Here is a 27,266-nt window from a genome sequence, read left to right as displayed (position 1 = left end):
TCCGCTGGAATGTGGGATAAGAAACACACCACTGATATCATATTGTGTGTAATTTAGTGGCTCCATTTAACTTGACTGTATCGTCGACATTACTCACTAGCAGACAGGTCCGCCACACTCAAAAGATGAATCACCTGACAGAATTCATAAAACAGGCAATAAAGAGGTTGAAATAGCCGCTAGAGTTAAAGGGTATTAACAATATAGGTGTCATCTCACGAATGATGGCCTGTACATGTCTGTGTTAAATTCGGACTTCGAGAGTAAAGAAAAGGCTTGTTAGGAGATTCTGATTTCAATAACAAAGTAAAAATGCTCTATATTTACACGTGCAATGTTCAGCAAAAGTATCAGTAACAATTGTCTTATTTTCAAGTTTTAGTAGGCTATCAATTAGTATCTGGGTATCAATTTATGTGACAACTCTATTATTATGAAAAAAGATGATTACTTTTAACTATAGGGGATGTAACGATATCCAAATCTCTCGGTACGATATTATCACGATATGCATCTCATGGTACGATATTTATTGCGATATTTTGGAGAGGCTAATATAACAGTAGATATAGGGCACTTTTTTGTTTTTAAAATACCTTGACAAGATTTTGGTGTGAATTATTTCTGTCATAATCCCAAGAAATCAAGTAAAAATGCTTCCTTATGTTTATGAGCTGTTGCTACTATAAAACAATACATTTAAGCAAAGGAACTTCAATATATTGTGACAGTCCACGATAGTATTGTGTGACTTTTGACAATACGATACCACAATATTTTGGTTACTGTTACATCCTTATTAACCAGCAAACTTAACCCGATTTTTCATACCAAACTTTGAATTAGCATGTTAAAGGGGCTGTTTTTTTTTTTGTTTTTTTTTCACGTAATAAAATAAGATTTATTTTGTCCCAGTACAGATATATTGTAAAAGCTGGTCTTAGAGTCATCTGCATCTTAAGTGTTTTTATCCTCTATGAACAAACTATTAGTAGACTAGTAGTTGTTGGCATTAGTGTCAAAACTCTTATGTGAACTCTGAAAATTGTGAAAAATGCTTAAAAAACATCGCAGTGAATACAGTAAGTAGAAATAGTACTAAAAACTGTCAAAAGCACTGTGCCCTTAAGGTAGCAGGGAATTTTCCTGTACTAGATTTTTTCCCATGTATTTCAGCCAAACATGTCTTGCCCCAGTACAGAGATATTGTATAAGCAGTTCTTGAGGTCAAAAGTCCACAGCGTTCTGTCTGCGTCTAATTAGAAAGTGTTTTATTGTGCTATAACCAGGAAATGCACATTAGCATGCTAGTTGCTGCTGATCTCATCTCTGAAAGTTGTGAAAAGCGCTTATAAACCCATCGCAATGACCAATTAGGATGTTCGGAATGCATAAAGTAAATAAGGTTTTTGTGGTGAATATTGAACTTTGTCACACCAATATAAGACGCTACATAAAGTGACCTAAAGGAGGCCTCAGATACAACTTGACATACTGTAAATGAAAATGGAACAGACTCAAGAATCTGACAAGACAAAGACACTGTAACCTCAGCAGTACTTAAGATAACTAAGATTACAAAAGCATAGTCCCGAGAGGAGGCCAAGAGGTTCACGGCTCATTCTAGATAAGCAAACAAAAGGATACTCTCTGAAACTTTCCTATGAAGTAGTTCAACCCAGCCGATCACAAGCAGTGTTGGTGTGCGTGACCTTAATATAAAAGTTTAACAACAGAAAGTACAGTAAAGTGCAAAGTAAGCAACTATGGATACAGCCAAGTGTCCATGGAAGAATTCAAAAGTTACAGATGTACCCAGAGAGTAGGGGTGTCTAAAAATATCGTATCATTTAATGTGATGATACAGTATCAATATCCTGGGGTGCTGTATCGAGATATCACAAGTATTTTTTGGTATATTTTAGTAAATAATTTTGTTACAGTGCTACAATTTTGTTGAAAAACTGTTTAAAATGGGTGTGTGAAATATACAGTATCAAATCAAAAGCTCACTGTATTGAGATATGTATCGGATCGTGGCCTATGTATCGAGGCATGTGTCGTATTGGCAACTTCTTAAATGATACCCAGCCCAACCAGAGACTGTATAAATGAGCAGTGGTTCTGATCCTGGCTCCATTGACATACACTGGAATATGGTCGTCTCTCTCTCTCGCTCTCTGTAACTGCTGCTGTAAGCCTTGTCAATTTGGCCTTAAAATGTTCATATTAACCCACTAGACATAATCCTGGTGTTTTATTTATTCACAATTTTGTCCATTAAAAAATCCCATTCCTAATAAATTCACCCCTTAGCATCTCGAGCTTCATTTGAGAGGAGCCAAACGCTATGAGTCACGCTTGCTTAGTCTACTTCTTTATACTATCTATGACCATACCTGTCTTAAAAACATGAAAAGCAGAACTATTTCTTTTTATAGTTATTGCTTAGAGCTGGGTATCATTAAGAAGTTGCCGATACGATACTTACCTCGATACACAGGTCATGATACGATACATATCTCGATACAATGAGCTTACGATTCAATACAATATATTTCAAATTGATTCAACAGGGTTTAATAAAAAATAATGGCTAACTCGTGGCTGTGATACTAAAAGTCCTTTTTAAACCACTTCTTGTGCAAAGTTAATATGAAACACAAACATTTTAATCATCAACACTGTGAAAATGTCAAACGTGTCACATAAACGAGCTTCCTTTCTGTGAACAAGCAACAAAACTGTAGCGCTGTAACAAAATAATCTAGTAAAATATACCACAAAATAATCTTGGCACTATATTGATACAGCAGCCCAAGATATCGATACTGTATCATCACATTAAATTATATGATATATTGATATTTCAATATTTTTGCACATCCCTAATTATTCACTGCAGTTACTTTTTGCACCCCTTTTAGAGACCACAGCGAAGTTTTGGCATCATGGTAATGCTAACAACACCACTGCCATTACAACAACACTACCATGCTAACACACACTTCCTGACCTAACAAAGTGCTTTCTAACTAAATCCATAAAGTACACAGCTTATGTGTTTTCAAGGGCCTGTAATGCAAACAAGGACGAGCATGCTGCTAAATCGCACTTCCTGATTATCGGACAATAAAACCTTTTTTAAATTAGATGTAGAAAGTACGCAGCGGACGTATTTTGACCTCAAGAGCCACTTATACAATATATCTGTAAAGTTTGCTCAAATACATGGAAAAAATCAGGTGCAGTGAGCTTTCCCTGTTGCAAGCAACCAGTTATCTCTCTATTTTACATGACGACACAATCTCAAAAAGGCATATCTCTTCTCCGATGTCACCGCGACCTCAACATGCAAAACATCCATATTAAATCTGCAATCGGATATACCGTACTGTTGCAAAAATAGCTCCTCTAAATTAAGTTTGAATTCCACAATCTTGCATCTAATAAAAATTGTACTGAGATACTGGAAATGCTGTGCGTCTGTAAACTCAAAAGAGCCACTGTGTGTGTAACATTCTTCAGTATCACTGGTGCGTTCAAACACTGAATTGCACTTGTGTTATTAGATTCTGGAGAAGGACCACGCGCCCCAGATACAGGAATTGCCCGACTAAATTTAGTATGGATATTGAGAAATATTTTTGGACAAGCGTTAAATATAATGTCATACGTTTACTGTGTCAGGTGGTGTCGTGGTTTGCTAAGGTTAATTTCTTTGCCCTCAGTACACAAATGTCGGTCAAGACAAGAGTTTGAAGAGCTGTCTCCCACATCAATATGAGGAACTTCTATTTGGCAAACAGTCCATAGGTGTGTGTTACTTTACCAATGTTGTAGCGTTGAGTTGAAGTGTAAACCAGGACTAAAACAGGACCAGACCAGTTTAAAAGTCCTATATTACACAAATTTGACTCTTGTGAGCTTTACGCCCTGTTATAATGTTGTTACTTCACCGAAAACACACCCAGAGTAGATTTTTTTTTCATTCACACATGCCTGAGTAACCCTTAACTAACTTTTAACTTTTGTTCAGTAGAGATTGGTGATTCCAGGTCTGAATTATAATTATCCAAATGATTCTAATGAAGGTGTATGGAGTTTAAAAACAAAATGGAGTGGAGTGTTTTTTAGTTTGAGAGAAGAACTCAGCTTTAATATGCAGGATTTGTGTGTTAAACATGCGTGAATGAAATAAAACACAACTCCAACTATGCTTTTGATGAGGAAACAACATTATAATGTACTGTAGATCAGAAAATAGTGTAATATGAGCCCTTTAAGTTTGCACAGTCAATACACAATTGCACTGTAATTCATTTTACTCTTTAAAAAGGAGAGTCCATTATTGAGTTGCCTCATTTTAGTTCATCCGAATCAATAGTTATGTTCTAAATAAGTTATGAATAAGACTGTACAGCATGCACATAATGAAACGTTGTCTTTGCGTCATCATGTCTATAAGGTTATAAAACTGCGCACAAAAGCCTTCTCTTAACTTCTCAAACTGTTCAGTATACTATTTCCAGGAAGACATAAGAAGCTTCCAGACCAGTTGATATTTGAGCCTCCCCATACCACAGTGAGACAAGCTGCTGTATCAAAAGCCCCATTCAAACCAACCAGACGCCAGCGTAGGTCTCATTCATTTGTGTTTAGTTTCTTTTCCCCTGGTCCAGAGCGGTCCCTGTATTTAGACTGCATGGGTGAGCGATACGTCACTGCGACCAAACTGTGTGTAACCACTATGGCCTCCACTACTTCCAACCCTGCAATAACAAGTGACATCACGCGGAGGTTAGTGAGGAAACTCCGAGGCTGCTGGGTTTACACTTGGTCGGACTATGGGAATTTTGGACAATTAGCACAGCCTGGGAAAATGACAGCATCACGGCACATGCGACACCAGTCTGGACTATTTTTAGCACAAGTTGTAGACCAGGTTTTTGACATCCACGGTTTTGACGACGCAACTACTACTTGCTTAGTTCTTTCTAATGCAGTTGTAATACATTTTCTTACTTAAAAAAGCCCATATCATACTAAACTCACTTTTAAAGCTTTCAATCTTGTTATATAAAGTGACTTCCTGCATGCTTTTCATTCACAGTTCACGTGTCACTTTTCATGGGAGCTTAAAATGCCTTGGTCCACAAGATGATGTCATTAGGCGGTGCTGCTCGGCCATGTCTCAACACTCAAAATCGTCTTTACTACTTGATGTATCACAGCTATTGTTTCAAGCTTTGGTTTTATAGCATCAACCCCAAAAGTTAAGCAAAGGAAATTCAAGCAAGCCAAGAGGAAGCATTGTACTCTTCTTACTCGGCAAGGAAGAACTAAACGCAATCATATAATTTACAGTAGTATTGGTGACAGGAATAAAATTACTTGCATTGGGTTTCAGGCGTAATGATTCCTTCCTGGTTTGAATGGTCTGGCCTGGCAACGTCCCTTCGTTGTTATAGTAATAAAACAATTTAAATCAAAATATTACATCTTCTGATCGAGGAAACGTCCCCACAAAATCCTTAAAAAGTGGAAAGAATAATCTGCTTGAAACCGCTGAAAAGCAGTAGTAGTAAATTAGTAAAAGTAGTACTAGCATCAGGGGTGATAGTAATAATAATTGCATTAGTCGCTGAATCAGTAATTGTAGTAAAAGCAAGTAAAAGTAGTAGGAGTGATAAAATAGTAATAGTCAGTGTTCCCACTCTTTCAAAACAAAATTTCTAAACTTTTCTATGACTTTTTCATGACTTTACAGCACCCTATGTGTAGAACTGATCATACTTTTAAAGCTAAATATGAAATATTAACCCTTTCCTCTTACCCTATGGCTTGATATTATAGTTTTTTAACATTCAAAATACTGTCAGCGCATTTATTGTCGTCTCTTTTAAACAAAAGGCGCATACGTTCGGAAATAATCTTAATAGCCTAATTAGAACTTAACCGAATGCTGTAATTGTGTGAAAGAAATACTAAAATTCCATGACTTTTCCAGGATTTCCATGACTGTGGGAACCCTGAATAGTAGTATTATCAACAGTAACATGTGCAAATATTATACAGTAGAAACAGTACTTTTTATCTGAGTACAATTCTGAACCTCATATACCATAAAAACCACCATAAATAGTAAGGCAGTGCCAAAACAATAGGCGTCTTTCCTAAATAACTAAACACATGGAGGGGAAAGGGACTATTCTTCCTGGTCAGTTCAAAACGTTTCCTGACCTCTTCCTCTTCCTGTTTGAGCACAGCAGGATGTCCGCACTCATCTTTCACTGCTTCCTCTCCGCCCCCATTGTTGTAGAGCATCAGAAGACCTGCTAAACACATCATACGACTAATGTCAATCTTATAGAGCCTTTAAGCTACACAACATCCAGACACTACTTGCAACATTTATGGTAAACCACACCCAGTTACTTTATATTTGGAGGAGCGACTCGATTACTTTGAATGAGTGTACACTGTTGCTTATTTAACATGACTGCATTCTGTTATATTAGCACTTAAAGCAAATAGCAACCGTGAAGTTTCTGCCATCACCTGTCAATCATGGTCTCGGTTCATAGCCTCTCAACCACTTTCACATATCAAGCCATCAAAAAGTATAATTTCTCCCTCGAATTCTTGCAGTCGTTTCAATGCAACTTCCATACACCAATCTCCCCTTCAGCGGCAGACTCATCAGCATCATCTCCATCTCCTACTTTTCATCTCTACAACCTTGGGGGGATTGCCCTTCTTGTCGCAAACAGCCATACATACTTGACTGGAGTGGGCAATTTGGGTGAGGGGTCAGCAGCATCAGGACAGGTTTGAATGCTCAACCCAAAATACCAGTTTAAAGTTGGCCTCAGAACTATTTTAAATGGTTTAATGTTATTCCTTGCTTTCCTACCGTATTCCTAACACCTAATTATTCACTATGACGTGTTTATAAGTGTGTCTCGCAACTTTCAGAGGCCAGAGCAGAGCCCTCACAATAATGCTAATAAACAATAGCATGCTAACAGCACACATCCTGGTTCTCGGAAGATAGAGGACAAATTTTGCTTAACTGGAGAAAAATCGGGTAGTGCCACTTTACGTAATGGATTCTGAATACCTATTGTATTTTTACAGTTTTTGCAAAACGTTGTACAACTTGTCCTTATTGGGTCCTGCTTTGAGTCCAGTTTAGTCTTGAATGAAGACTGGGGTTGGTGCTGTTCTAGTCCTGGTTTAGCTCAGATTAGGTCTGTCATGATAATTACTCAGTATTTCAATATATAAAAGCTGGAACAATATATTTTTGGGCTCAGTTATTGCAATAATGAGGAGATTTTTGTCATTTTAATACAATAAGGTTTGAGCTGTAGAGGATTTAATAAGTTGGCCAGGCTGGCGCCACCTAGTGCCACCCCTCAATTTAATTTCTCTCCAGCAACTAGGTCAGGAATTAGAATGCACTAGACGGTTCGCAAAAACCCCGGAAAAGCGAGTTCGGGCACCAGCCAATCAGCGAAGAGCCATATATTCAGTGTTGTCACAGATTCCCGAGAATGTTTGGTGAATTTTATCATGGCGAAAGACGTTATTGTCCTTCTTTCTATGGGATTTGGGAAAAGCTTAATATACCAGTTAGCCCCGTTAGAGGCGAATTACATACATCACGACCAAATAAATAGCGATTGGTTCAATAAATTTTTTTTAAAAAGCACCTGCCTACCGTCGAGCGAACGCATCCTAATGCTGCAAGGTCAGACGGTTTGCACAAAGTGAAACTGGCTGATACTAATACTACTAAGATACTACTAATGCTACTACTGTCAATAATGGTTCTCTGGGGTTATCCTGGTTGATTGTTATCGTTATATTTCTATGTAGCAATATACCATGCTTCAAAATGTGTTATCGTGACAGGCCTAGTCCAGGTTTAGGTTCAGATTTAGTCTAAGTTTAGCCCTGATCTTGTTGTTGTATGCACGCCCTAAATCTCCAAGTATATGTGGAAGAAATGCAAAGCAGCCTGGTTGTCCTTGCAGTGACAGAGTGCACCAGAAAGCAGGTCTTTGCATTGGAGAAGTGCTCATTGTGGCCTTTAGCTTCACCACCTGGCCTGAGAAGTGGACGCGTCTGCCTAACCGCGAGCTACGTGGGGGTAACGAAAAATGCTAAACCTTCAACTCTGCATTGTGAGGGCAGGCTTAGCATACAAAGATCTAAACATAGAATATACTTACTGTCAAAACCTTCGCCAAGGCTGAGGCAAGCTATATTTTAGTTGGATATTGAATTGCGTCTGTAAATCAAATAACGCGGATGCCCTTTGCAGTGATTTGAAGAGAAAAGGATTGGAGAGGAGACAGTGAAGGACAATCATACGACATAAAAATGAATATATGTAGCAGGGAGATTATTCAATTTATGTCGAAACTGACCAACCATAAAGTAGGGTAATAAAATTAATCAGAATCAAATGGGACTCACAAATAAAAAATGGCAATGGCAGTTTTTAAAGTACCATAATTTCTTCCACAAAAACAATATATACTGTCTTATTCTGCATAAAACTGTAGCATTTCCTGAAATCTATGTAATTATTAGTATGTGGGGCTGTAGTCCTTAAGTCATTTATTTCATTTTATTTATTTAGGAGGACAAGTGAATGAATTAGCTCCAGATTTGGTATTTTTTGGTATTTCTATGTAAAAAGGCAGATTAAACTCATGATTCACAAATTCAATGTGTCTTTATATTGTTACCTAACTACTTTTTTTCTGCACAAAGAGTTGTTTTTGCATGAACTCCCATGCAGGTGTGGTCTTGTGAGTGCAGAAATGGGGTCAGATACATGGAGATACATATAATAGTATGTATAGTAATATAACAATAGTTTTGAGAGCTTTTGCCACGCTCCCTTTTTAGTCGACTGATAAATCGGCAATATGCGTGTTTCAGTCGAAGAATTTCTTTAGTTGACTGCAGCTTTATCTGTTTGTTGTCGTCTTTTTGTTTATTCTTCTAGACATGTGAACTTCGAAACATCACTCTAATATAATCGCAGTTACAAAGCTTATAATTGTTTAGCCCTACTATAAAGTCCATTTGTTTAGTCTTCTGTACTAAACCGCCCTATTGTCTATTCTTATCTGTTTAGCCCACTATGCTACTGTAAAAATAATGCAAACAGTGACTAGTCTAAGCAAGAGGGGAGGTCACAAGCTGTCCAATGGTGGGCTATTTAAGTGACCATGTGACAGTGGGGTTAGCCGAAGGGTCAAGTCCCTGAGCTGCGGTCAGTCCTGAGCGATAAGGAAAGATCCCTCTAACCGTTAGCTAATCCTGACAAGGGCTGTGACAAAACCATTAGGGTAAACTGCGTGAGCCGCCACCGACTTAAGATGTCTGAGAAAGGAAGCCTGGGAAAAGTGCAGCTATTCAAAGACAAACAAGATAAAACATAATAAAAGTAGTCAAAAATCTGTGTTTTTGTCTGTCATTATTAGATGCAGGAATACAAGAAATGCACTGATTTGTGTTATTACTACAACTGGTGCACTTTATAAAAACTACATTTTACTTAGCCTTATTAAAGCATGAACAAAGTTTTAATAACAAACAAGTTTTTAAGAATGATTCAGGTAAGGCTGTGCAATTAATTGAATTTTGATCAAGATTTCGATTTGTGTGTCAAACAATCTCTAAACTCATATAATCGAATTGAAACGATAATGTTTAACAAAGTTTATTTTTTCTGATATTTTTTAATATGAATAATTATATTTATTTATTTTTTTTTTTTTTCATTTTTATTTTAACTTTTTATGTGTGTATATATATATAAAATATATATATTTTTTTTTTTAACAGCTGGATATATAGTTTATTTTGGATAAATATGTTTTTCTATGCCTTATTTCATGTTCAAAGTATATTTCATTTATTTTATGTTTTATACATCGCAAAATTGCTCTAAGGTACATGTTTGTAGCCTATATTTATATTAAATTAGAAAGTTTTGCATAAATAAATGCATCGTGTAACTAAAAAATACTCGGGATTTCAATATTGACCAAAATAATGTGATACTGATTTTTTCTATCATAAAGCAGCCCTAGATTCAGGTACAGTAACTACTTAAAGCCTCAGTATGTAACTTTTTTCTTGGTTGTTTTTATTGCACTGAAAAACCTGGAAAAAATTTTTGAGTTGGCTTTCATCTCTGTAAACCTGACTAAGAGCCTGCTAACATGGTTATGTTGTTCCTTTGGCTATAATATTCCACAGTATGGCATAAAACATACTCATATCCATGGAAAATGTCCCGTATTATGGTTTTAACTTTTTATTTACGTGGAATCATGCAGGTGAAGTGCCACCTCCAAAAACTTACCATACTATACCTTTAAATAAGTTAAAGGTTAGGAATATTCATTGTGTAGTTAGTTACTGAATCATTATTAAGAATATGTTTGTTCATACTGAATTAGGTCTTTATTCATGCTTAATTAAGGTTATTATGAACTTTTGATTATTACCTGCCCCAAATCCAGGCTACAGGAGTTGAACTGCTAACTGTATTCAAATTTACATTACACATTCTTAGTATAAATTAATAGGCTGAATAATTGTACAAAATCACACCCTACTAGCCAACCGTTATCCAAATTTTGCACATTTGCATTCATACCAAACCAGATGCTACATGTCAGAGCCCATTGGCCACATTCCTCAAATTCAATAAGCTGACTTTGTTATTCTGATGTTATTAACACTGCAAAATTAGACCTACTCCAAGCCTATCCCCAGTGAGCAGGCAGAAATCAATAGCTTAGAGCTCCCCATAGGCAATTTGACTTGTTGATGGAGTGTTTACAGTCACTAAACACTGACTGCTTCCAGATTCCAATATTCCTACTCCCCTCCACGGCCATGAAGGCACCTGTCACAAACACAAATGATAGCCCTCTTAACGCAAAGCTCTAAGCAGACTGTGTGAGCATATAGTTAACAAGCTGGACCATAATAGCCTCTTGGACTACTGTGTCACCATAACTGGAGCCTGGGGGGTTTAAGTGGTGGCCTATTGATCGTCCATTGTGCGTAAAACCTTTGGTAAAGCAGGTGTCTGGTCAAAAACGATGGCGATGCGTAAATGAACGATACCCATGTACGGTTTGTGGTGATACCCCAACCCCAAAATGCTCCAGTCCACGCTAGATTTTGCACGTTTAGGTCTGCACAGTTACAATGGCCACACGCAAATGGGACCAGCGGTGTGATTGTGCAGTACGTGCCCCAAGAATAACAACCACAGCCCGCAGAATTAGCTCACGACCGTCCGTGGGCCCCAGACAAGACGCATATGCATACAGTCCAGCTAACAGGCTAGAAATAAGCATGTAGTAATGCTAAAAACACGTGCAAATGCGCATAGCTAATGTTTACTAGCAATTAGCCAAATTAGCTCAAGTCTGTTTTCTCATAGTCCGCGCCTTTGCTTATTGGCCCACAGAACTTTTTCCTCATGCAAATCACAGTGTTATAGTTGAGGAATAATACTTCAAATGCTAAACAGGCTACAGTGTTATGGTTGACCAGTTCTAGCTCGTAGTATTTCTGGTAAGTAGCCGCGATTATCTGGGCTGATAGAGGCTTAGCGGGATGTAGCCACAAGGACTGTGCAGGCAACAGTTGCATGTCCAAAACCCTCCAACTATGTTTAGGATAAAGGTTATTGTAATATAATAACTGACAACCAAATGGACACAAGCAGTGTAATACAAAAGGCACAAATGGAGATGAGGGAAGAGAAAATTTGCGGCTTTATCTGACCTGTTGCGTCCGATCAGCCGGATTGAGCATCACAGCCTGCCGAAAACTGTTATCCACATAGGACGCCATTGTGTGGGAAGAGTCCGGCGGCAGGGCGAATGGGCCACTTATCCTGTTATGTGGTGGTGTAGGAAGATCCAGGAGGGTTCGGGAATGCTGTTAAGGTCCGCCAATGTCCCCGTCCTGAGCGCTGGGGCTAGCGGATAAAGGCTGGGAGTGCCCCCGAGCCAGGCAGGCCACGACGCGAGCCCGACAGCCGTGCGCTCTCCCCGGGCTGTCCGTCTGGCTCCTGCGCGTCCCGGCTCAAACTCTGGTTCTCTGTGAACACCCACAGAGGGTCAACTCTGGTAAAATACAGTCCTCTGATACTTTGTTCGTATTATTTCCTTATTGTTAAAACTGTCCCTCTGTGCAAGACACTGTTCATCAAAGCCATTCCTTGTCTCTTCAGCATTTTAGCGACGGAAAGAATTCCATGGAGGAGCCAGGAAACAGAAAGTAGGCAGAAGGAAAGCGGTTATCCAGTCACCATCAGCCTGTAGCCCATAATTAGAGGTAAACCCCAGTCCGCTTGTTTACAGTATGCTTTACATAAGCATTTTAATGGGGCTAATAGAGAAGGAAGGTCCGCCGCTCCACTCTGTTGTGTGCCACCATGGTGACTGACACGCCACTGTCAAAGCGCACAGAGGAAAACCAAAGCTTCCGTTTTGGATTTTCACGATAAGAAATGCTCTCGAAAGGACATCCTGGCAAGGTGTACATGGTTTACAGTGAAAAGTGAATTCATGTTTTGTATTCCATATGTTCTGCAAAATGTTATGTCTCTGAGTTCAGTCAAGAATACAGACAGGTTTCAGTTCCTACAAAAAATGCATAACATGAATTGTATTTTTCATATTATCATGATCATATTATTATTTATGTTGATCTCTATTTTTCTTTATTCGCTATGTATATCCATGAATTGTTGCATTTAGTTACATTTACTATTTGTTGTCGAAATAATCGTCACGCTCTGCAGAGATGGACCGATCTTATTGAGAAAGAGAAATGTTTGCGTTTCCGTTCCGGGTGTGCTGGTGTGTAACTTGATGGAGACTCGGTCGCAGGGGGACGTCTCATGGGCGAGTCCTAAAACAAAAAACTGTTCTGGAGCGGGGAGGAGACGCGACGTGGCCAGACGGTCATCTGACACCACCTAGTGACCAACAAGTGTAACTCCTCTCCTCTAAAGACAGACTATCCCAGGATGTCTCATAAAATATCACAATCCCACAAAAATCACGGAAAAATATTTAAATAGAAATAATTTAATTTAATAGGGCTAAAATATAAAGTTCATCTGATTTATGGGGACTGGTCAGGGCTAATGTGGTAATTTTTTTTAAGTACTTTATTATTTAAACATTTTGTTAAACTATGGCCTTATTAAATATCAAGTAACCCAGATCACCAATGAATCTCACACACACACACACACACACACACACACACATATGTGGCAAGTGAAGTGGTTTGCCCAAAAACAGGTCTGAGCTAGAATTGCTTCACCTTTTGATTGGTGGACAAACATTGATTTCTGTGACATTTCTCCTGGAGTCTACAACTGTCCTCCTCTGAACGACTGACAGGCATGTTTTATTAAAATTCTCTACCTCTTAAAACTATTATAGCACTTTTACATCTCCAAAAACAAGTTACATTTTAATCAAGTGCATTTATATCAAGGAAATATTTCATCCATTCATACTGTACAGAAGCACCAGGCGCAAGGTGGAACAAGTGTATTGCCCAAGGACACAAAGTATGCACTGTTATAGCTTATAGCATTGTAGTGATGATCATTGGGTAATTTTCTTAATTTCTCAATATCATAAAAGAGATTTGGATAAACAAAGTGCAAAACCACAATTTGAGTATAAATATTTTGTATATCTTATTTTTATTGTCTTAATAGACTGTCAATATTTTATCAAACCAAATTATCAAAATTTGACAATATATTTATAAAAGAGTTATTATGTTTTTTCATGTATTAAACTATGAATGGTCAAGGCACTTAAATTGCTTTACATCAAGAAACCACTCACCTATTCACACATACAATCATACACCAGTGAATGCAGGTACCATTAACTTTCTGATCAGTGGACAAATGCTCTTCCAACTGAAATACTGTGTAACATATGTACATAATTTTTCTGTGTTTTGTTTTACTTAAACTTCAGTATTGCTTGGCTTAATGACCGAACGTAGTTCAAAGCTTAAGAATTGAGAGACCTCTGTTTTTTATAGTGACATTTCACTGCTGTGGGTGAAAATAAGAATTTCTGTGAACTCAAGTCTCAAATGCAGGACAGTACTAGCCAGGCTGGCTGATGAAGGATTTAAAGCCAGAACAAAGAGAATATTTGGTGAATTTTATCAAGGGGAAAGATGTTATTGCCCTTCTTCCTACAGGATTTGGGAAAAGCTTAATATTCCAGTTAGCCCTGTTAGTGGTGCATTACATACGTCACGACCAAACAGCAGCGATTGGTTAAATTAAAAAAAATACCCGCCTACCATCGAGCGAACAAATTCTAACACTGCAAGGTTAGACAGTTTCTACAAAGTGAAACCGACTGATGAATCAGGTTAGGACAATAGAGGATTACTCAAATATCCATGAAACAATCAAAACACAACTTTGAGTAAGTTAATGATAGGGAAACACCAGTGAAACATGGTCAAAATGTCATAATGTCTGTGTGTGTGGATGGGTGAGTGGTTCCTTGATGTAAAGCGCTTTGAGTGCCTCAGAGGTGGAAAAGCGCTATATGAATAAAAATGTGACCATTTATCATTACATGACTTGGCCCCTTTAAATACATACTGTATAAAAACAAATTACCGTATTTTCTGCACTATAGAGCACTCTGGATTATAAGGTGTCATTGAATGGTCTATTTTGAAATTTTTTCACATATAAACCACACCAAAATATAAGGCACATTAAATGAAACGCAACAGTTAGATAAGTCAGTCAAACTTTATTTAACACGTTCACAATAACTCTCAGCTTTGTTCAATTGTAGCGTGTAAAAAAAATACTGTCTGAGGATCTAAATTGTTAGTGTATTCACAATAACTCAAAATTGTTCAAACAGTTGGGTGATTACGGTGTCCAGCATGCCCACATCCCTCTCGTCATTATCTGAGTCAGTTTTGTTACTGTTACCTGGCAGTTCAGTGATGATTCCGGTCTTGGTGAAAGCTCGGACCACAGTTATTACTGATCCTTAGCCCAAGCATCTACGATCCATTGGCAGATCGTGGCGTAAGTCGCTCGGCGCTGTCTCCCTGTCTTGGTGAATGTGTGTTCGCTTTCTCTCATCCACTGCTCCCACACAGCTCACACTTTAACTTTATAATAGGCTTGAGTTTAAAGTCGGCATTATAAGCGTGTCTCTTGACAGGTACATTTTGATATTAAAAGGAATCACAGTATGTATTACTCCGCGATGCTCGTGACTACGGTAGCCGTAATGCTGCAAGTGGTGCGACTTTGTAGTTTACTTAAGTCAGGGATGTCCAAACTTTTTTCATCAAGGGCCACATATCTAAACACAAATAAGCAGTGGGCCGTAGACTAGAGCTCAGTACAGCGAATAACTGAAATTGTGCATGTTTAAACATGTTAGAATGAACCATCAGTCTTTATTCATGCTAAGATCTTAAAACCACACACTAAATATTGAAAATTGGCTTTATCAAGGTAGATTTTCAAAAACCTTGCAGTAAAAAAGTTTACTTTTCATTGATGCAAGGAAATTTGGGCCAATTCACCTGGAATCCTGAGGGCCAAGAAAAAATGTCTGAGGGCCGCATTTGGCCCCCGGGCCAGTTTGGACATGCCTGACTTAAGTCATACTAAGACACCCCAATAAATTCATATATAAGGCGCTCTGGATTATAAGGCACACAGTCGTTTTTTGATGAAATTAAAGGCTTTTAAGTGTGCCCTATAGTGTGGAAAATACGGTATTATCATCAATGGATCTTTATATCTATGGTAATAACATTAACATTCTCATTATATTAATAGGTGAAGCATGACTCGTCTACATTAAACATACTGTATAACCGTGTGGACACAGCTGAGCAGCAGAAGTGATCCATCTCGTGTTGTTGTTTGTAGTCCATGAGGGTGGACGCCATGGCAACCAGCTGTGACCCCGCGACCTGAGCAAGCTACTGGGCTCATGTTATCAGCAAACCACGGATACACTACTCCATGTGCTACTACTTATGCTGCGATGGGAGAGATGAGTAACAACAGGGAAGCCCACCACTATGGCCAAAGGATCATTTTTACAGGTATGGATAAAATATATAAGGTATACTTTTCTATCATGTGTGTATATTTACTGCATACCTGCTTGGGATGAATGATTTGGGAAAAATATTGTGATTTTTCTGGTAAGAATTGCCTTTGCGATTAGATTTTCAATTTATTTTGATAACAGGAGTCAGAGTTCACATTTTAAACACGTCCAGGAGAATTGACAAAAAGAATGAAATAAGAACTGACATACTAATATAAGAATGACATGTTTTTCAAAGATTGTACAGATCTAAAATACAGGGTTTGTATTTAAAATTTGCAAATTGTGTCCTTTCAAAATTTGATTTGATTTATCATGCAGCGCTGCTCTGTGATAATGTTGATTGGTACAAATTGAAAATCGTATGTAATTTGGAAACAAGGACGTAAAAATTGCAGCGGACAGCCTTTGCCGAATTGGAAAAATGCAAATTATAGCCTTGTATAAAAGATAGACTGAGAAATATATTTTATTTCTTGTAGTCGTTGTAGAAAGTGGTTGACTGAAGTGAAATGTAATGTGCTAAAAGGTTTAATATAGGCAGCAAATGGTCATGTAATTGCTTGTAATCTACCCATATATAAATGAAAAATTAGACCATATACATTATTTAAGTGGCAATTTGTGAAGAAAAGTTGAAAAGAAAGGAAAAAGTACAAAATTACAGGATGTAGCGCGATGTAGAAGTTTAAAATGGAATACCTCTTACTGTGTCTTCAACATGCAGTTTAAACCTTCATTTAACAAATTAAAGGTGTTGTCTGTTATATTTATCCATCTAATCATAACTTTTGTGATATTTTGGTTCTTGTTTACAGTATGGTTGCTAAGTAGGAGTTATAGAATTACTTCTATGGTATGTCGTATCTGCGGCCCATGTCCAACCAGGAAGTAAAATTAACTTAACAAAAATAATAGAACTAGAAGGGGGAAAAAAATGGCAAGATTTTTTGGTAAAATCTCTATTCTCCCTCTCTCTTTAATATAATGTTCTTAACTTTTAGTGAAATGTGTAGCCTAACCTGTCATGTGCTTTAAAGTAATGTGTATTTGTAAAGCTTATTTTTAAGTCGTAAGAAGTATAAACTATGCAACTTAGCAGAGAATTTTTGCAGCTTTTTTGCTTAGTTTTAATTCAAAGTATATCATGGTGACATAAAATATGCAGGAGTTAATTCAAAAACTGATATTGGTATAGGTCAGTGTCATGAAGCATAAAACAATCTACTTAATTTCATTCTTGATATTTTATTTTGTTCTACATCATATTATTAGAAGTCTGCACCAAACTGCTAGTATAATTCTGACATCATCTGGCACACCACCCCAGGCACTGGTGGTAAAATATTCACAACAGCATACCTGTTTACCACAAAAAGGGTAACACTTTATAATAATTGTACTTTTAATAGTTTTCTAAAGCATGAACAAATACTTTTATTAAGAATGATTCAGGTTTACAGTAGTGACTTCGTAATTAATACACTCACCGCATAATTAAGTAACACGATTTAGTAAACCTACACCATGCTTTATTTGACTAAGGTGTAGGTGTCCAAAAAGCAGTTTGCATGTTATGTTTGTCTAGGTTACGTTGCTGTCCATGTCAACAAAATATGTTTACACTAATTACAAAGGTTTCAATATTTGGCTTTATCTATCAAATATTTATTTATTTTTTTTTTTAAGGGTCTATATTATGCTACTTTCTGATCTGTGTTATAATGCTGTTTCCTCATGAAAAACATACCTGCACCACTTTGTTTTTAAACTCAACTGGATAATTTCAGCCCTGGAATGACTAATCTCTACTGAACTAAAGGTAAACAGTAGCTGTTAACTTGACAACTACTTTTTCATGACATCACAAGGTGGAACAGAGCATTTTGAGCTTTGGAGATGTAGACAGACGAATAATAAAGGGTTACTCAAACATGTGTAAATGAAACAAAACACAACTATGTTCTTGAGGAGGAAACAACATTATCCATCCATCCATCCATCCATTTTCTTCCGCTTATCCAGGGCCGGGTCGTGGGGGCAGTAGTCTAACAACAACATTATAACATGGCTTAAAGCTCACTTTTGCGTAATATAAGATGATTAAAACTCTTGTGCCACTCTTGGACCACAAATTACAACTGAGGGATTGCACCGACACACATCAACAATATTATAAAGAAATTGGCAAATGTGGCATTTATTGTTTTCCCCCCAGGCCCTGATGGAATTGGCGACTACAGGCAGCGGTTGTGCGACTTCCCCCGGTACATAGGAGAAGGCGGCGGGTCGTCGGAGTCCACGGGTGACCTGGGATACCTGTGGAGGGCAGCCCCCCACACCCCTCCACACAGGTCTCGGGACAGCTATGTGGGCGGGGTCGGCTGGGGCTGGTACTACAACCAGAGGCTAAACCAGGAGGCTCTACTCAGCAACATGCAAATCAAGGTACAACAGTAAACAATAGAGCAGTTCTCAGCTTAGACAAATATTGAGTCATATTTTAAACACATTGCAGAGTAATTTTTCAGAATGGTAGCGCAATACAACTCACTGAATACGTGTCTGCAATTCGATGTTATGCTCATTTGAATGAAAAATAAATACAGGCTTAAATATGCATGGGCAAATGTGTATGGGTTTTTCCTGAGTGAGGGATAAAAATAAATCCTATATAAGTCCTATATTACACACTTAATCCTGGTTTATTAGTCTGTTTACTAGAGCTTTACCGATATGGATTTTGTTGCGGCCGATATGATACTGAAAAAATGGGAATTGGAGCTGCCAATACCCGATATAATTGCTGATACATTTAGTGATGTAAAATTCACTGTAAATCTTGAATTGTTTAAGAAACGTAGGTTTGGCTCTAGTGAATTTTAAATTGGGTTTATTTAGGCAACATTTATTGTTATTCTGCCTCTTTACGTCATATTTACAGACAGTAGGTCGGCCTAATGGCATTTTTTCATTACATTCTAGCCAGTAAAGAAAGTAATCTATCGCTATTAGCCTTCAGCGGTAAATGCGTGCACGCCGCGGTAATTAATTATATGCGTAAATGTCGATTATTCAGACCTCTATTCACAGCTCATTTACGTATCAGTGCAGGTCCAGTAACATATATATGGCCAATATAGTCACTTTACTCGAGGCCATTGTCAGAGAAAACAGCCTGTTTATGTGCGGGAGCTACAGAAGCTAATCTCTAACCCATGAGAAATAACCAAAACTAGCTTCAAAACAGACATATTTTCAATACTCACCGCTCACACAGGCTCCTCTCAGATCACAAGTCTGCACTAATAAATGTCCTTTTAATCCAGACTTAAACCCATTGTCCATAAAATGTATATAATCTCAGTGTTGCACATAGATCTATGGCTGCGGGTGTAGACAGATAAATGTCCTAATATGTGACTCCGCATCAATATTTATCTGCGGAGTAATTTAACTGTGTCTGTGGCCGTACTGTCCCTGAACACACCCCCAGAGTCATGTCACTCACGTGTCTGTAAATTTGATTAAATGAACATAATCTAGAGAGTCTAAGCTTTATAATGAGGTATAACATGCCCATATGAAATATCAGCCCATATCGACAAGATTTAGGCCGATAGCCGATATTTCCAAGTGTTCATATCGGCCAATAATATCAGCCAACCGATATATTGGTCCGGCTCTACTGTTTACAGCTAAGTTAACAGCTACTTTTACGAGAGACTGGCAATTCCAGGGGTTGAAATTATCCAAATGATTCTGCTGAAGGTGTCTGGAGCACTTGCTGTATTATCACATGACATCCCAAGGTAGAATGGAGCTAAATCTGCAGGGGTTTGTGCATTAAAACTTGTGTGAATGAAACAAAACACAACTCCAAGTGTGTTTGTGATGAGGACGTATTATATCATAGATCAGAAAATAATATGAGTAATATGGGCCCTTTAAATGAGTTGCAGAGTATTTTTTGGATTGGTATTGCAGTACAACACACTGAATATGTGACCGCAATTCAATGTTATGCTAACTTGAATGATACAAAACTTCAGTATTAAATATGTATGGGCAACTGTGACTGAGTTGTTCCTGAGGGAGGGACAGCGCAGCAGTTTTAAAAAGTTTTAAAAGTTTTAAAGGTGCACTGTGCAACTATTCTGCCTTCCTGTTCTGTTTGTTTCCATGGGGATGTTGTTGCACTGCCTGGGATGTCACATAGTATGACTTTAACTTTAAAGTATGGTCGCCTCTCCACAGATCTGACCTGTAGCTTGTCCTCATGGTGGCACTTGTTTTCATGAAGATACTTTAGATTTTTTGATCTGGTCTATGGATAAAGTCACAGTATTTAACGTTTTAGCCCCAGAATAGACTAAAATAAATACATGTTTTGTTTTTAGTTAGTTCATTTTGTTCTTTTTTTGTTCTTCTTTTGCACAACCTTAAATCCAAATCTCAAAAAGGAAATGGCACATCTCAAGGGGCATTACAATAAAATAAATACAAATAATTACCCACTGGAAGAGGAAATCAGAATGTGCCGTGTGTCATTTCCCCGGGGTGTGAATATATTTAGCTTGCTGTAAGTTGTCACAAAATAATTATATATTGTCAGTAGCAATAAGGAACACCAAGGAGATGACGTCTGCAGCTGTTTCTAATGATTAATGGTCCATTGATTGAGCTGTATAGTCCTATAGTGCTCTAATAACACATAACTGGTTTAACTGCAAAATACATAGGGCCAGTGGTATTTTGGTAGAATACAATGATGTGCTGTTTTGCAGCCAAGTCATTTATCATAATTCTTTCATATTTTGAGAGGGAGTATTGTTTTATTTTTAGCTTTCTCCCATGTTATAACGTTGTTATCTCATCCAAACAAGCCTGAAGGGGTTTTAGATGTCACCCAGGCATGTTTCAGTAATTTATCAGGTCGTATTCGTATCGTCCTTATGGATAGCTGTAAGATTCTGTCCAATGCTCAGCCCACAAATCTACGTCACCAATTTTGGTTAATTGTATTTTTTTGCATCAGTTTTTAAACATGAACTTGTACATGTAATTTAGAATTCGTAAAGTAGTTTAAGGGCTGTCCGGTCCCAGTATGACCGGAGCAGGAACTGTATTTGCATTGCTGGCATTAAGATCTGTTCCCAGTGCATGTTCCCAGGGCTGCCCTGTGTCACCTGTTCTGTTCACTGTATTTATGGACAGAATTTGGACACAGGATCTCATCTCTGCTGTTTGCAATTGCTGTTGCCCTGTTGGCTTGGTTCTTGACCCGAAAAAGGTGGCTTGCCCTCTCCAGGTGGGTGGAGAGTTCCTGCCTCAAGTGGAGGAGTTCAAGTATTTCGGGGTCTTGTTCACGAGTGAGGGGAGAATGGCGCGTGAGAATGACAGGTGGATCGGTGCAGTGTCGGCAGTGATGCATTCGATGTATCGGACCGTTGTGGTGAAGAGGGAGCTGAGCCGAAAGGCAAAGCTCTTGATTTACCGGTCAATCTACATTCCTAAACTCACCTATGGTCATGAGCTTTGGGTGTTCTGGGCACGTCCCACCAGGAGGAGGCCTCGGGGAAGACCCAGGACATGCTGGAGGGACTATGTCTCTCTGATGGCCTGGGAACGCCTTGGGATCCCCCCAGAAATGCTGCAGGAAGTGTGTGAGTGAGCTGGAAGTCTGGAAGTCCCTGTTTTGACTGCCGGCCCCAGATAAGCAGACGAAGATGGATGGATGGATAAAGTAGTTTAATTGTTATTGTAGTTTAAAACTACTTTTACAGTTTTAAACACTTTAGACACTGATTGATTAAGTTTTATATAAAAGACTGATATAAAATGCTTCTTTAATTGTGTTCAGTATATTTTTCTCTCATCAAAACATGCCTGCAGGGGTTTCAGATGTCACCCATGCATGTTTCAGTAATTTATCGATTTCCCCCGGGCCGATTCATATTCTCGTTATGGTTAGCTGCAAGATTCTGTCCTGGTTTTAGACCTGTTTGAGACCAGGTTTAGTCCTGATTTAGTCCTGGTTTTAAACCTGTTTTAGACATGTTTTAGACCTAGTTTAGTCCTGGTTTAGATCTGGTTTAGACCTGGTTTAGTCCTGTTTTAGTCCTGGTTTAGTCTTGGTTTAGACCTGGTTTAGTCCTGGTTTAGTCCTGGTTCAGTCCTGGTTCAGTCCTGGTTTTAGTTCTGATTTAGTTCTGGTTTAGACCAGGTTTAGTTCTGGTTTATTCCGGGTTTAGTCCAGGTTCAGTCCTGGTTTTAGTTCTGATTTAGTTCTGGTTTAGACCAGGTTTAGTTCTGGTTTAGTCCGGGTTTAGTTCTGGTTTAGTCCGGGTTTAATCCAGGTTTAGTCCTGGTTTTAGTTCTGGTTTAGTTCTGGTTTAGACATGGTTTAGAACTGGTTTAGTCCTGGTTTAGACCTGGTTTTAGACCTGGTTTAGTCCTGTTTTAGTCCTGGTTTTAGACCTGGTTTAGACCTAGTCTAGTCCTGGTTTTAGTTCTGGTTTAGTCCTGTTTTAGTCCTTGTTTAGTCTTGGTTTAGACCTGGTTTGGTCCTGGTTTTAGACCTGGTTCAGTCCTGGTTTTCATTCTGATTTAGTTCTGGTTTAGACCAGGTTTAGTTCTGCTTTAGTCTGGATTTAGTCCTGGTTTTAGTTCTGGTTTAGTTCTGGTTTAGACCTGGTTTAGACCTGGTTTTGACCCTGATTTAGAATAATTACAGTAGTTTAATTGTAGTTTAAAACAACTTTCACAGTTATAAACACTTTGATTGATCAAATTTTATATAAAAGATTGATATAAACTGCTTCTTTAATTGAGTTCAGTACTTTGGTTCGTAGGCTGTATTTTATGTGAACTTTTTACTCATACCTAAGTACAGTTTTGGCAGCAGTAATTGTACTTGTAATATATTATTAGCCATGTAACTGTACTTTTACTTGAGTACAAAGGTTATAGGGCCCATATTATGCTATTTCCGGGTCTGTGTTATATTGTTGTTTCCACATCAGAAACCTGGAGTTGTGTTTTATTTCATTCACACATGTTTAACACACAAATCCTGCATATTTAGGCTGACTTACATGATACAGGAAGTGCTCCAGTGTGTTTTTAAACTCCACACACCTTCACTAGAATCATTTGGATCATTTCAGCCCTGAAATTGCGTATCTCTAGTGAGCAAAAGACAAAAGGTAGCTGTTAACTTGAAAACTACCGCTTCGTGACATCACAAGGAGGAGTGTTTTGAGTTTTGGAGATGTAGATAGCTCAGTAATTCAGGGTTACTCAAACATGTGTGAATGAAACAAAACACAACTCCAGGTTTTGATGAGGTTACAAAATTATAACATGGGTCAAATTTAATGTGCATACTGTATTGTGTTGCAGAAAACAGACATCCGCGCTGCAGTGGAAGACACAGTGGCTCAGCGCTTCCAACCACCTCCACGGTAACACTCTGAGTTCGGTTCTGTCTTGTGTTCTTTGTGTGAGAATCCAGTTACACGTGGGCTCCAGTGAGAGGGCTGTAATACTGAGTGACCACATATATAATTCAAACAGGTGCACTCCAGACAAAACAGCATGTACACGGTTTAAACAAGAGAATAAGACATCTATGGATCCTTTATTTTCAACTTACAAAAGGAGGAGTTTCTATTAGATCAGTTCATTTATTTAATCATTTGATATATATATATATAATTATAATTATATACAATCAACTTTTGTGAGCTTTAGGCCATGTTAGAATGTTGTTAACTTATCAAAAACATACTTGAAGTTGTGTTTTGTTTCATTCACATATGTTTGCGTAACCCTGCGTTATTAGTCTGTCTATATCTCCAAAGATCACAATGTCTTGGATCTCGTTTGCCTCTTGGTGAGGGCAAACGCTTTTTCTCTTGTCTCTTGCCCCTTTTCTTCCCTGCTTTGCTTCTTTGTCTCATCTAGTCTAGTGTCTAGTGTCTTATACTTGTGAGAAATTCTCTCTGCTCTGCTCTTCCAAAAGTAAATTAACTATGGATTTCATAAGGTGGGCTCTCAGCGCCACTGACATCTTGGAATACAGGTTCAGGGGGGACTTGTTTGCCCCAGTCTGTGGAAGACATTTGCCTATTCTGAACCCTGATTGCAGGACATTTGCTGATTGGATTAAGCATGGCCCTGATTTTTTGGACAATTTGAATTACTGAGGCAGCTGTTCAAAACCCCACTTGGCTGCCCAGAATGACAGAAATGAGGAGCATAGCTGTGAGCGCTTGAACTTCTGACTATGGGCCGGGTTCGCGGTCACTGACCACCGGTTGGATGGACATGGTGGCTCTAAATCACAATATTGGATAACATCTTGGAGAAAACTCGAAGCTTTGCAAAGAGGAAAGGACTTGAGACCAATATATGAATAAAAAAGAGTAGCTGTGGAAATTTAAAAAGCAGCTGCTCGCTCTATACCCAAACAACACGAATAATATCATTGGCCCTCGACAGCCAGCACTGGTTGGTATCAACTCCCCCAGAGATTACTCCGAATACCCAACCCCTCGCAGCTTTGCACCCCCGGCCTGGTGGGTGGGTCTGTGGTATCCAGCGTCCAGTGGCTGCAGATCTGGATGGTTGCCTGCCTACGTTGGGTTAACTCCACAGCCTCCCCTACCCTGATGTTAGTCCTGTGAAATGTTTGTACTGTGTTTTGACTATGTGCTGATGTGCGGAGGTGTTTTGTGTGTGTGTGTGTGTGCACTCTACTATACTATCCCCCAGTTAAGGGGCATGGTCTTGGGCTGTTCTCTTTATTTCGTCCTCCCCCAATCCTCATGTTATGCTGCATTGTTTATTCCTATCTGCTACCTGTCTTCTAGTCCGGTCCACGTAGTTTTCCCCATGTACTGTATATTGCATATTTGTAATATACGAACGGGGTGACAGGTCCAGTTTCGATTTCTTTATATGTGCATGTGAAGAAATTGACAAATAAAGGCTATTAATCATTCATTCATTCATTCGTTCGTTCTGTTCCATCTTGGGATGTCATGTAGCTTTAATTCAGTAAAGATGGGTAATTCCAGGGCTAAAATATCCAAATGATTCTTGGGAAAGTGTATGGAGTATGACATCACAAGGTGGAACAGACCATTTTGAGCTTTGGTGTTGTAAACAGACTGATAATGCAGGATTACTCAAATGTTGCACTCTTAAATAATCCAGGCAAATAGTTCCGTTTTGCAACGTTTATTTTATCCAAGCGGTTCAATACATGCGAGGCACGCAGGGCTACAACACCTGAGCGCAGGCCACACTCACAGCAACTGGATGGGCGTGTCTGACCTACTTTTATAGCTGGACCCCCAACTATCGGCACCACCCATTTCCTGGCTGCTCTCGATGCTACAATGTATTAATTACATTCAAATTTAATAAATTAACAGTGCATATACTGTAATTGATAAATACGACATAATTTAACATTTCATCAAAATATATTATATAGATGGGCTACACAAACATGCGACTGAAACAAAGCACAACTGCAGGTATGTTTTTGAGGAGGTAACACAATTCGTGTACCATTCATTCTTTCATTTTTCAATGTAAAATCAAAAATAAGAAAAGGAAAAAAACAACTATTTTCTTCATTATTTGTCTCCAAAACCAAAATGAAAAAAACAGATAACGATTTGTTTTTTTCAGTTTTCGATTTTGTGTTTATTTTTGGTTTTATATTGAAAAACGAATGCATGAATGATACACAGATTTAACAGCATTATAACATGACTTGAAGGTCACAAGAGTAATTTTTGTGTAATATAGGACTTTTAAGCATATACAAATATATTCATACTTTACTATTTATGTTGTGTTGGTTCCAGGAAGAAGACAGCATCTGACTCACCACTTCAAGCACACAAAAAGTTTTCCTCAGAGAATGGGCGTTGATGACAGATGGGATGCTGTAACTTTGATTAAACTTTGTTCCTTGTTTTTTTTTTCTCGCAACTATTCAATTTTAGAAATGGCTTAGAGCAACGGATGTATCAACGCTGCCAATTTGCTCTCTGCTTTTCTGAAGTTAATTTTCATTTTGGTGAGAGGATAATAGTCAAAATATCTTTTCCGATTAGACGCAATGGTCTAAAATCCAGACACTGCTGCGGAGGACTAATATAATGTGACTGTATAGACATAAAGGTATAACATATATATGACATTTTTGAGGAAATTTACTTGAAACTGGAGAGTAAAAATATTCTTGAGTGACAGTTTTGCTCACTTCCTCACTGTGACAAAGCAATATCTAAATGTGAAAAAAGCTTTATGTTGACAGTATGAACTGATTTGAACGCTTGTGTTTCTTGCACCGCTCCTTCATTTTTAAAGTCTATCTTTTGAAAATACCAGATTTGGTGTATTATTTAATGCTTTGTCATAGATGTTGGAAACCAGTTGGTGTAATCCCTCATTTTTGTCAAAACAAGATAGCAATTACTTTAACTTCAAACTAAAAATTGGATGTTACGTCCGTGGAACTTGAAAGACAGATATTTTGTTCTAATGCTTTGTAATTTTTTTCTCTTATGAGGTGGATTACTAAAAAACTCCATCCATCTGCTCCTGGTCCTGCCCTTCCGTCAAATTTTAGAACCTTTTGTGGCCCACGAGTCAAAAAGTTTGCCCACCCCTGGTCTAGACAGTCACTCAAATTTTCACATACTTGACGAGTAGTTTCCCCAAAGATGTTTTCACTCTTGAGTTTTGACTTTTTTATCAGAATATTTTGTATACATGAGTAACATATTACATTTTTGGCTACTGTACCCACCTCCGTTTTTGCAAAGTTAAATATAGATTGTGAAACATGCATATGGATCTGTTAAATAGGAATGGCACCAACTCATAATACAAATACCCACTAGTACCATGTTACACTTTCTTTGCCAAAATGTCTACTTTGTTAATTCTCTATGTATTATAATTTTAAGGGCTCTAATAGTGTACACTTTAGTCTATTGTGTTTTAATTATATTCCCCATTCAAACAGATACCTGA

At 38.1% G+C, this 27,266-nt stretch overlaps 2 protein-coding genes across 3 annotated transcripts in view; one reads left to right on the top strand and one right to left on the bottom strand.

Moving 5' to 3' along the window:
• rapgef2b (Rap guanine nucleotide exchange factor 2b) overlaps positions 1-12,496 on the bottom strand; it is a 259,059-nt gene extending 246,563 nt beyond the window's left edge. For both annotated transcript variants that reach the window (XM_055159097.1, XM_055159098.1), the window contains exon 1: positions 11,836-12,496. In XM_055159097.1, coding sequence (XP_055015072.1) covers positions 11,836-11,904 — 69 coding nt within the window. In that variant the 5' untranslated portion in view covers positions 11,905-12,496. The remainder of the gene's footprint in view (positions 1-11,835) is intronic.
• LOC110153702 (uncharacterized protein C4orf45 homolog) lies at positions 12,299-26,367 on the top strand. The gene is made up of 5 exons (XM_020917618.2): positions 12,299-12,390; positions 16,019-16,197; positions 18,424-18,653; positions 23,610-23,671; positions 26,090-26,367. Exons 2-5 carry the CDS (start codon positions 16,083-16,085, stop codon positions 26,154-26,156), a joined length of 474 nt encoding a protein of 157 aa, XP_020773277.2. The 5' UTR covers positions 12,299-12,390; positions 16,019-16,082; the 3' UTR covers positions 26,157-26,367.
• The last annotated feature ends 899 nt before the right edge of the window (positions 26,368-27,266 follow it).

The sequence above is a fragment of the Boleophthalmus pectinirostris genome, unplaced genomic scaffold (genome assembly GCF_026225935.1).
Source record: "Boleophthalmus pectinirostris isolate CB_2022bp ecotype Guang Dong unplaced genomic scaffold, ASM2622593v1 HiC_scaffold_23, whole genome shotgun sequence".
NCBI classification, from domain to species: Eukaryota; Metazoa; Chordata; class Actinopteri; order Gobiiformes; family Gobiidae; genus Boleophthalmus; species Boleophthalmus pectinirostris.
The sequence above is the reverse complement of the archived record's forward strand: the minus strand, read 5'-3'. Positions and strand labels throughout refer to the sequence as shown.

Coding starts and splice junctions, on each gene's coding strand:
- LOC110153702 (XM_020917618.2), top strand. CDS start 16,083: ATGTTATCAGCAAACCACGGATACACTACTCCATGTGCTACTACTTAT. Junction 16,198..18,423: donor CCAAAGGATCATTTTTACAG/GTATGGATAAAA, acceptor TTTTCCCCCCAG/GCCCTGATGGAATTGGCGAC. Junction 18,654..23,609: donor TCAGCAACATGCAAATCAAG/GTACAACAGTAA, acceptor ATTGTGTTGCAG/AAAACAGACATCCGCGCTGC.